The 12,219-nt window shown below is 41.1% G+C and overlaps 1 protein-coding gene across 1 annotated transcript in view; it reads left to right on the top strand.

Annotated features, from left to right (window-relative positions):
- Positions 1-12,219, top strand: part of trpc7b (transient receptor potential cation channel, subfamily C, member 7b) — a gene marked incomplete at both ends in the record, with an annotated part of 104,355 nt that overhangs the window by 46,566 nt on the left and 45,570 nt on the right. Inside the window, one exon of the mRNA XM_083786307.1 lies at positions 1,075-1,239. Within this exon, the coding sequence (XP_083642433.1) occupies positions 1,075-1,239 (165 nt within the window). The remainder of the gene's footprint in view (positions 1-1,074; positions 1,240-12,219) is intronic.

Raw genomic sequence — 12,219 nt, 5'->3', positions numbered from 1 at the left:
AGATTCTACAACATTTGTAGAATCATCCAGAATCAAGACATTTAAATCCTAACCGTTTTCTGAAAAATGTTTGTTGCTATTATATGGTGCTCAAACTCAAAGGACCCCCAAGATTGTATTTGGCCTCAGACCCCCAATCTCAAAATGTTTTATCCCAGGGACCCCCAGAAGCAAATTTTAGTTATTAAATGTTCACTTTAAAAAATACATTATATTCAAAGAAAAATGTCCCCCCCCCCCCCCCCCCCCAAATAACAGATCTACAAGCTCATAGCGTGGCATGAAGTGATGCACTATGTGCTTGTATATCTGCTGAGGCAGGAAATAAATTGATCAGACAGGTCAGCATTGACATAGAAAGTAAATGGTATAGAGTCTAAATTGATTTACCATTTAAACAAAATGGGTTGAATGAAGAACTTGACCTGTCAATTTATTTTGTCTACCATAAAGACCGCTTTGACCTAGTCTACAAAACTAGTCTAGTCTTTCTGTCCTAATTTTATCTGGGTATTGTGAGTTCAGTGTATATTTACTGTACATCTGCATAATTTGGTCTGTATATGTGATACTGATATATGCATGGTAGACTTTGCCACATAAAGGCACAGATTCATCAATTAGTATAATTTCACCTGATTGACTACACCTGTCTTGAGACTTTATAGTCTGAATATTCTTTGTTCCAACAAGTCTGAGGCTGGCTTTGGTGATGGTTTGGCCTGGAATTAGTCTGGAATTTCGGTGGTTAGGTGACCACCGAACTACAACATGACGTCACGAGCCGCGGTGAAGAGCAAACCACCGCCACCGCTCCAGCCCTTCTCTCTGTTTTTATTCAACACCGCTCAACGTTATTTCTTGGTGGTCACGGTGGTCAGCTCACCACTGAAAATCCAGACTATGAATAGGCCTTATCTTTCACCTCATCTGCCCTTTCCTCCTCTTCTCCTTCCTCCCCTCTTCACTCTTTCCTCCTCTACCACCCATGCTCACTGCACCTCGCCCCCTTCATGTCATGCCTTCCTTCCTTCCATCCAACCCCCACCTCTTTATATCTCTCTCTCGTTTTAGTTCGTCGCCCATCCTAACTGCCAGCAGCAGCTGCTGACAATCTGGTATGAGAACCTGTCTGGTCTGAGGCAGCAGTCCATTGGGGTGAAGTGCTGGACCGTCCTCGGGGTCACCGTGGGTCTGCCCTTCCTTGCTATAGCCTACTGGATCGTGCCCTGCAGTAAGGTATGTAGTGAACAGATACACATATATACACGCACACACACATGCACTGGCATGGGTGCATGTGTTTGGTCCGACGTACTAACAGTCCGACACCATACCCAACCCTAAACCTAACCTCACAGGAAGCCACGTGTTAGTTGTAACCGGCAGCTCATGTCGGGAGCGACAGTGTTGTCGGACTAATGCCTGTCGGACTTAGTGGGCCCCATTTTGAACTTCATATTGACAGATTTTAAGAGGTGGAGGCGTGGCCAATGTCATTTTGCAATTATGAGCACGGTAAGATATTACCGCTGTAATAGTTCATTTGATTAATAAATGAATAACTAAGCCTTTGAAATGGCACCTGCCTTTCAGACCGGACTGGAACTGCAAGCATAATATATAGCATGTCAATCCATGCGTAATTGCCAAAATCATCTGACTCGACTCTACGATTTTGCTTTCTATCATTTGACTGGATAACAATAGAAACGTGTACAATACAGCGAATGAAAGCAAACTTCTCAAAGATTATGGAGATGTTTTAAAAATAATTAAAGGTTGAGAAATGAGAGAACTATGACTCAACTTTTTCAAATCTCAACTTTTTAACACAGAAAGCCGTCCCTCCGTGCTGCGGCAGCAGGCGCAGACGAGTGCTGTTGCCATGTCTCATAGAAACAAGTAAATGGGTCTATAAAAATAATCCCAAAATAAGCCCCTGTATAACAGGGGTCTGCAAACTTTTTTAAGTGTGCCATATCAAGATTAATTTTAATGACACAAATTTCCGACATATTTTGATTGTCCACAAATATAAAGTTCTTCCTTCTTTTAAAAAAAATTCTTGCACATTGTTATAATGATCATTATAAATAATAAATATATATATATATATCCCCATGCAGTCAGAGTTCATAGTTTTAATGAATATAGAATGTGCTGTGCAGAATATAATTTCCATACAAATGTGGGGGATCTCATTTATAGATGTTTAAACCGACAATACTCAGTGGTCACCCTCCTTTGTGCCAATGTGGCACTGATGCCCATTTACAAGCTCACAACGCGTCGTGATGTGATGCATTGTGAGCTTGTGGATCTGCTATTTTCAAAAGGAATCTTGGAAAAAAGTGACACAATTGTGGAATAATCTTTGAAACATTTTATTGAAACATTTGGGTCACTGGCCCAAAATATTTTGGGATTAGGGTCCTTAGTTGGGCAAATGCATTCATTTCGGGGTCCTTGACATGTCACTGTGTGAGGATCACTGGTTTAAACAACAGTAGGAGAAAAGCCCAAATAAGCACTTTAGAAACAAGAAAAGCATCCACAACTACCAATATTTACAAGCAACTTTACAGAAAAAGAAGCCCAAAGTCGCGTATAATAAACATACATGGCAACACTGCTGAGGTCAAGGGGCTTAACTCTTTCAGCGCCACCTGGTGGTCACCAGTTTAGGCTTTGGTTGCCAATTCGCCCATTATAAAAAAAGAAAGAAAATGTAATTCTATTATGCATCTAATGTGCATGTCATCACCTGTACACCAGATTAGAGGAATTTTCTAAATATGGATTAAAAATAATAAAAAAAATATATATAAAAAAAAGAGAGAAAAAACTCGTCTTAACGACCGTGGCAATCAGTGCATAATTGGATTCAGCTCGTCTTAACGTTATGGCACTTAAACTGTTTTAATAGCAAATTGCAAAAAAAACATATGGACACTTCCCCAATGCTAAAATATGCAGGAACGTGGTAGGCCATATGTGTGTGCGTTCAGCACGGCTTCCATAATATGAAAGGGCGCAGAGCGAGTCCACGGTTTGAGTAAATTCTGTAATACCTGTAAATGTTTTTTGTACGGTCAAATTTTCATCCAGTATGTCTAACAAACTTACTGTAACTATGCACCCCCACTGACATGCATATATGCATGTCCATAACATGCATGCATGTTAGTGTCTATGTGTTGATAAATCAATCAACACATTGATGATAAATCAACACATAGATGCACTCACATGCATGTGATTCTATTTATGCCTAAACTATGCCAGCAGAAGTTGGTCCCTGTCCCATTTCTATTTAGATGTTTTCAGTGTGCGACAAGCTTTTATTTCTCCCATCTCCTCACTTTGTGGTGACATTCTGGTGATGCCAGAAGATGAGGACATGCACATAGCTTGTGACAACTGGGGGTGCATACTTAGTTTAGACTATAGTCATTGGTTAGACATGGGTTAAGGTTAGGTTTAGGTGTGCTGCCCTTTGGGAGGTTAAGTTTAGGGTGAGGGTTTGAGATGGGTTGTAGTTGTAGGACTAATGACTGGTCTACCCTATGACTAGTCTAAACCAAAAAATGTCTAAACTAAGTACTGCACCCGACAACTGATCTTCATCAGACATACGATACACTGAAGGGTTTGGAGTTAATGTAAAGAAAAGTGACATTTAAATAGGATTATCCATATTTCAGGCATTGTGCAATCATCCACAGGCAAACGTATATAATTAAACCTGTGTTATTTTCATGCTTGCACAATCTTTCATCAACCAAATTATAATTATGTGGATTGACAATGCATTCTCATCACTCCTAATTCGATTATAATGCTTGGTCAGGTACCGTTTTTATCCCATGCTGATGCAGAGGAAGTCCATTTCCACACACGTTGCTGATGGTGACAGATCATAATCTATTCCCACCCTATCCCCCCCCCACACACACACACACACACACACACACACCACATAACTTTGATGTTGAAGCCTGGCTGGATTTTCCAGCTGGAAAAGGAGATTTACTGTACCTATCCTGTTTTAAGCCCAGCTCTGGAGTTGTGGGCATTTGCATACATAGATACACGTGCATGCATGCGTGCGCGCGTGCAGTGCGCGCATATGCATTTGTGTGTGTGCAGTATGTTTTGTCTGAGGGGCTTATTGGGTGCCTGAGGGGCTTATCGAGTGTCTCTAAGTTGTGATGAGCTAGTGATTTTAAAAGATAGATGGCATGTCAAGTGTGTTTGAGCGCACGCGCATGAGAGACAGATAGTGAACACTCACCCAGAAATGCTGGGCGGCTGTTTCCACAGAGGGGATTACTATCCAATCAGACACTAAGAAACTGGGTTAGGAAAGAAAGAAAGCTATTCTGTGAGTAGTGTAGGGGACACAGTAAAGACTCACATGATGCGAGGGGGGCCTCTGTCAAGTCTGTCTCTGTCGCTTTAATACCCATATATGGAGATCCCTGATGTCATCAATATGTCATTATCACGCTGGGCAAGACCTAAGCTGTAGACGGTATCATTTTTGGGGGGGCGGAAGATGCAGGATTTTGGCGAAAGTACCACTCAAGAAATTACATTGAAGCTTTACAAATCAGTTTACATTCTCCGTGAATGAAACACGTGTTGTGATTGGTTGAAAAAAAATATCGTATCCGAAGGAAATACGTCTGACGGTCCGAAGTTCCACCGATACCGTCTCTGCCTTAGGTTGTGACGAGGCTTTTCTCTTCGCAGTAAGGCTGGGACCGAGGCTAGTCATTATAGTAGTGACATGTTATTGGGTTCTCTCCAGGTCCCCCCTGGGAGAGGAGGGCTGATGTATGGTCTGTGCATTTGTCCATTTCTTGTGGTTGCTTCTGAAGTACAATCATCCATTCCACTAAGCAACTCAAAGCAAGGGTGAATATCATAATCCATTTGCCATTTTGGCATATTTTGGGGGGCACTACCCACACGTTTAGCTGTGTTGCTCAATTCACGAATGCCTGATCCTTACAAGCTATACCTCATTGTAAAGGTGACTAATCAACGATAAGAATGTTATAAATTACAATACCATTTAGTTTTATTAAAGGGAAGATATACGTAACTAATTGACCAAAGTTCCGAACATTTTTTGGGAGTTTATGTTCTATTGCAGTTCACTTACAGTATGAATAAATAAATAAATAAACATAAAGTAGTGTACGGTAAGCTGGCTGGATATGGCCATGTGCATTTCACCCTCAAAATAGAGTCCTCAGATGTGTGTACTTTAAGGTATGTTACATAGAGAGCTTGTATGGCGTCAACGTGTGATTGTGTGTGGTGGCTTACTATGCCGGTGGCTTAATATGCCAGTGGCTTACTATGCCAGTGGCTTACTATGCCGGTGGCTTAATATGCCAGTGGCTTACTAATAGTAAGCCACTGGCATATTAAGCCACCGGCATAGTAAGTTACTATGCCAGTGGCTTACTATGTCAGTCAAAAGAGACATCATATTGATATTTGTGTTTGTCCACTTTCCCTGGTACTAGAAATAATGAGTAGTGGGAGACTGGGAAACATACAGTAGGTAATTGGCTCTCTATTGGGAATATGCTTTTAGAGATGCCTTGCTTTGACAGGTGATACACTTGTCTGACTATTGATCACAATCCTTATTTTTGAGGGGAAATATGTTGACAAATGCAATTATACACAACACGCAAATTGACAGGTACAGTGCTAGTGAGAATGCCTCAAAGATCCCCTTGTTAGTTGACAAAACCCTTCGTATGTATTTAAACGGTTTTAAGCTTGCAAATGGCTTGATGGATTCATATGACACGAGAGAGGAGATGGTGCAAAATGGAGAGAAATAGAGACTTGGCTTTATGATCAAGTCATAAATTATTTATGTTCCCCACTGGTTGCTTTCACACCTACCTTCCCATATTTCCTTTCCTCCTCAAGTCCTGCTCTTCCCTTTCTCCTGGGAGCTTTCCTTTCCCTTCTCTTCTCCCTTCTTCAAATGTGAGTCACTGCAACACAACAACACAGCTGAGCTGTGCTGTTCCCAAATAACCCATATAACATACAGTCCAGTCGCTTACCAGTGTTACCACCATCCATTCAATGTTTTACGGACAACTAATGATAATTTTTTTGTAGATAGTTTAACACTTGCTATTGGGTGTCTGAGGAGCTAGTCATTATAATGCATTATACGCATAGTCGCATACGTGCAATATAATCTAATTATAACTCTGTATAATTGTCTCCACCAGGCCGAAGGCATGGGGAGAGAATATGTTTTGCACCCCATCCGTCCGGCACCATTGGCCCGGTCGTGGTCGCTGCCAAACTGTGCACACACACTCCCTGGATGTCAATTCTGAACCTCTGCCCCAAATGTTCCAAAACGGCCTGTTATTGCACCACCATTTATATTACATTTTATGCCTACATCTTTTCTTGTTTTTGTATCACTCCCCTCACTCATGGCAAGTAACGCCTGGCTATGTGATGAAGTACAGTACCATGGCCCATTGGCCCATGCGTCACACACGATTCATCTTTGTAACACTGTGTGACGTGCACAGTAAATGTTCCATGTGAGCAGGTAAAGAAAGCAACGATGAGGTTAACCACATGAACCTAGCCTCTCAATTCTGCATATGTCATTATAGGAGACAATTCTATGAAAATAGGCCTGGGGGACCCTGAAGTACGGTATACAGGGTTTAAGTGGTATACAGTTCAATAAGGAACATTGGAAGACGTCGATTGGATAACTGATTAAATAAACTGTATCGACGAAGTAGCCTTGTTCAATAGAGAAGTGGCTCGTGCATCGAGTAATGGGGTCTGACGGGGGTGTAATAAATAAAGGGGGTGTAACACACACACACGCGCGCGCGCACACGCACACACACACACAGAAGCTGTGTAGAGTTGTGTTTTGAACAAAAATATTGTTGGGGGCTGTCTAACGCTATTGTGATCCATAGCGTGTGCATGTACGTGCAGATGCCTTTCGTGCTGGACTGTGCTGGTGTGTGCGTTTGCGTGCCTACTGTGGGAGGTCGGGTGGGAAACAGTACTCGGAATGCAGTATCAGGGGTTAGACACACGATGGCGCCCCTTGCTTTATTTCTCAAAGAAGCTCAAACAAAGTCAGTTTCACATCAGAACTCATACAGACAATATTCTTTTCCAAGAAGTCCCGGGTCCGAGGCGGGAGTTATCACTGCAGAGGATGAGAGGGGTGGTTAGCATGCAGTCAGAGTACAAGGTAAGTGTCTAGTTGGGGCCTGAGACTCCGGTCTGGGCAATTCTACCAACTAGTCTTTTCTGTAACTTTCTTTCTTCTTCCTTTCCAGGTTCCAGAGGGGCCAGGAGGCTCCCCCGGAGGTAGGTATCACGGTAGGTAACTCTCTCTATCCATAGGGCACAGAAGAGTACTTTTGAGTAGAAGTACTCGAATACATATCGGTGAGTAATCAGAGTAAAAGTACTTGGTAAGGGGACCGGGTGAGTATGGTAGCTAGGACCCCTTAGGCTCGGCCAACAGGTAGGTACACAAGTGCTTATATTCTGATTTCTCTCTAAACATGTGGGCTGCCGTAGCAGTATACTGCAGCAGCCAATGTGTTAGACAGAACCAGTGACTTTTCTTTCTAATCACAGCCTTGGTCTTCTTTCACCAGGGTAAGGGCGGCTCTCGCCAACTTAAAGTCTTTTACAGGTTTAACTGAACAGAAACGGCCTGTCTTCGTTCACAGGGCTAGGGTGACACTTTAACTAGAATGTACAGCCTTTGATAAACATCAACAAGATCCTCTTCGTTCACATTCTTCAGCGCTAGTGTGACACAGGTAACTATACGCCTTTTCTTCAGTTAACCTCAACAAGGTGCTCTTCAGTTAACATCAACAAGGTGCTCTTCATTCACAGTTCTTCTTATTATCCTTAGCTTCTCAAGCGTCGGTAAGTGCCTCTTCTTAGTCAACGTGTGATAGTGAAAGAACGTTTGTCTTACTGCGACCTTAACGTGCGGTGGTCTGCCGGTGGATACGAGGGTCCCGTCTTCTGCTACTCGTCCCCGATCCGAGTCAGGAGGGTCTCCAGGTATGCACCGCTTTGAGCGGTGAGGACTTACCATCCAACGCCAAGTGGTCGGCATATGCTGCCTGCGCGTCTTGGTGTGTAGCAGCGAGTGATACTGCTAGACGTGAGGGTCGTTTATAAAGGGTGCGGCTGACAGGTTGCGTCTGTCGTTAATTGCTAACACGGGCGGTGGCTGGATTAGGCGCAGCTGATTTAGGATTGCTCTAGGATAGTATACGGCGTCTATGACACGGCCGTGGGCGTGCCGCGACGGCGCTTGTCTGGTTGCCATAGAGACGTGCCCCTCCCACTGTGGCGAGACCTGACACACTCCACACTACGTTAAATAAGTACTGCCTTGCCCATAACAATGACACTATGGCTGCGTGTGTGTGTGTGTGCGCATGTACGTGCATATGCCTTTCGTGCTGGACCGTGCTGGTATTTGCGTGCCTACTTTAAATAAGGACTGCCTTGCCCAATGCCCATAACAATGACACTATGGCTGCGTGTGTGCATGCGTGCGTGCGCATGTACGTGCAGATGCCTTTCATGCTGGACCATGCTGGTGTGTGCGCTCGCGTGCATACTTTAAATAAGGACTGCCTTGCCCATAACAATAACACTATGGCTGCTTGTGTGTGTGCGTGCGTGCGCATGTACGTGCAGATGCCTTTCGTACTGGACCCAGTGGACTGTTGGCTTCATGGGAGATTATGTGTGTGCGTTTGCGTGCCTACTTTAGAAAATGACTGCAAAGGACTTGCCCATAATAATGACACAAAATAAGGAAGATTACCTGTTCCCCTTCTGGGATATCGATGACCACACATTTAAATCAACTGTTAACGAATATTGTGGGGTTGACTACAAACATACAACGAACACTAACTATGAAAAGTTAAATCTGAAAAACTTCAACCCCATGGAATACAAGATGCATGATTTTGAAAATGATATAGACCCTGATAATAACTTCTTTAATAATGTAAATAATAACTGTGAGTATTACACTGATGATCAATTCAAAGGTTTCAGTATGGAAGGTGCCTTTTCAATCATACATTTCAATACAAGGAGTCTATATAAAAACTATGATAAAATTGAGAATTATTTGAGACAATTCAATAAATTTAAAGTCATTGCGGCATCCGAAACCTGGCTAGATAAGGACAAGGGCTATGATGTGGACATTGAGGGATATGAGTTGTTCACAATTGATAGGACAAATAAAAAGGCAGGTGGAGTTGCATTATATGTAGATTCAGATTTGAGATGTAATATAGTTCCAGCAATGTCAAATACCATTGATGGAATTATGGAATATCTAACTATAGAGATTGCTGTTGAAGAATCAAAAAACATAATTATCAGCTGTGTATACAGAACACCTGGATCCTGTATAGATACATTCAACAAAAAACTAGATAGCCTATTACGTACTAATAACAAACTCCATATCGTGTGTGGTGACTTCAATGCTGACCTTTTGAACCCCCATGGGAATAAAAAAATAACAGAGTTTATCAATACAATGTATAGCAACAGTTTATTCCCTGTAATCACCAAACCAAGTCGAATCACAGCAGAAACAGCCACACTGATAGACAATATATTTATAAATGCAATAGAATGCCAAACCACAGCAGGATTACTCATAAATGACATTTCAGACCATCTACCCGTCTTTGGTATCTTCCACCAAATTCTTAAAAAGGAAACAAATATAAATGTACAAAATCACAAACTGACCAGATGTAGAACACCTAGAGCGGTGGCTGCCCTTGAAGTGGACCTAAGCACACAGTCTTGGAATGAGGTATATGCCACTGAGGACCCAGACCAAGCCTATGAGGCCTTTTTGTCCATCCTACTTAAACTATATGATAAACACTGTCCACTAAAAACATTTACAAACAAAAATAAGAACAGACAGGATAAACCATGGATCACAAAAGGCCTAGAGAATGCATGCAAAAAGAAAAACGTACTATATAGACTATTCATGAAAAACAGAACAAAGGATGCAGAAAATAGATAAAACATACAAAAATAAATTACTAAGTATTATAAGGATACAAAAGAAGGAGTATTATCATAAACAATTAGAATATCACAGAAACAATATACAAGGGACTTGGAAAATATTAAATCGTATACTTAAAAAAGGTAAAGCAAAAGCAGAATACCCAAACCAATTAATTAAAGATAATGTAATACTAAATAAAACAAATGAAATAGCCAATTAATTTAAGAACTTCTTTGTAAACGTAGGACCTAACTTAGCAAAAGAGATTGTGGAGCCGAGAGATACTACTAATTTAAATGAAAGAAATATTAAACAAAATCCATACTATATATTCATAAGGTGTGTACATGAAAAGGAAATCATAGAAATAGTGAAAAAAATCCAAAATAAAAAATCAACAGATATTGATATGATGCTTGTCAAGGATATTATAAACACCATAGTAAGATACGGTGTAAGAGGAACTGCAAACTCATGGTTAAGGAGCATAGTTGGGTGTAACGAGTAACGGAAAATCTCGTTACTGTAACGACACTACTTTGGTCGTTAGCGAGTAATATAACGACACTACTCCTCCAAAATTGATAATCACACTACAGTTACTGGTCGCTTTAGTGCTGCAGTTACTCGTTACTTAATTGCGTCATGTGGCTGCTTTCAGCAGTGTTGCTTTGGACTAATGCACACAACGGAGATGAGTTGAACATGAACAGTAATGGTGCGCTGGAGTCGCGGACTAGAACATGTCAAATTTACGTCGTTTCGGTATTAAAATCTCCGCAGCAGCACTGCTCACAGCGAGCCAGTCTCCCACTGTCGCAGAGACGGAGCAGTTGGGGTGTTGCCATGTCCGCTTATTATAAGCGACTTTGGGCTTGTTTTATAATAGCGTAGTCAGGCTTCTTTTGGGCTTGTTTTCATAGACATGGCTGCTTGTTTCTCTTCCAAAACCTGGCAACACTGCCAGCTGGGAGGGTCTTGTTTGTTGTAGAATGTATGTGCTCTCAGAGTCACAATCACTAGTTAGTTAATGCAGAGATGAATAAACCAAATATGCCGACATGATAAACTACATTTAATGAGCATGGAGCAGGGAACTCCACATCATAAAGAAAGGGATCCTAAAGCACTGTGAACATATAGGCTACTGATTTCTCTCAGTCTCATTATTTTTATTTGAATATATTTGATTTGATTCATTGAAGAATTGATTAGAAGTTTGCATAGAAAAGGTTTTACAAGGTCAAGAGAACCACTGCACTAGACCGTTTTGGAAAGGCCCATTTTGTTTTATTCCTCCACAACCTGGTAAAGAGCATAAAGAAAGATGTTGTGTATGTCCTCCTTATTAGGATTATAAAGATTTGTTAAGTGGTAAATTATGTGACAATGCGACATGCGATTTTATGGAGTAACGCAAAAGTAATGTAACGAGTAATGTAACTAGTTACTTTCTCCAGGGAGTAATAAAGTAATGTAAGGCATTACTTTTTTCAAAAGTAATATGTAATATGTAGTGCCTTACTTTTATTAGTAACGGACCCCAACTCTGTTAAGGAGCTACCTTGGAGACAGAACACAATTTGTACACATGAATGGTGTAGATTCTGAAGAGCAAGGAATCACATATGGAGTCCCACAGGGCTCTGTATTGGGTCCAAAGCTATTTATTATGTACATAAATGACGTCTGCGATGTATTGGAACAAATGAGCTGTGTCTTGTTTACTGACGACACTAGTCTGTGCTGCTCAGGAAAACACCTAGATCAGCTCTTGGATACAGTTCAAAATGAGCTTACAATATTAAAGAAATGGTTCGACATTAATAAACTATCACTAAATTTAAATAAAACTAAATTCATGATTTTCAGTAATAGATCAATTAACAGAGAGGCTAAAATCATGATAAACAAAGTAGAAATTGAACGTGTGTTTGAGAATAAATTCTTAGGTATAATTATTGACAGTAAACTTAATTGGAAACCGCATATAAATAATCTAAGGACAAAATTATCTAAAACCATTGCTATAATGTATAAATCTAAACCTATTCTAAACCAGAACTCATTATATATGCTGTATTGCTCCCTCG

The sequence above is a fragment of the Protomyctophum parallelum genome (assembly GCF_964188405.1).
Source record: "Protomyctophum parallelum genome assembly, chromosome: 16".
NCBI lineage: Eukaryota > Metazoa > Chordata > Actinopteri > Myctophiformes > Myctophidae > Protomyctophum > Protomyctophum parallelum.
The sequence above is the reverse complement of the archived record's forward strand: the minus strand, read 5'-3'. Positions and strand labels throughout refer to the sequence as shown.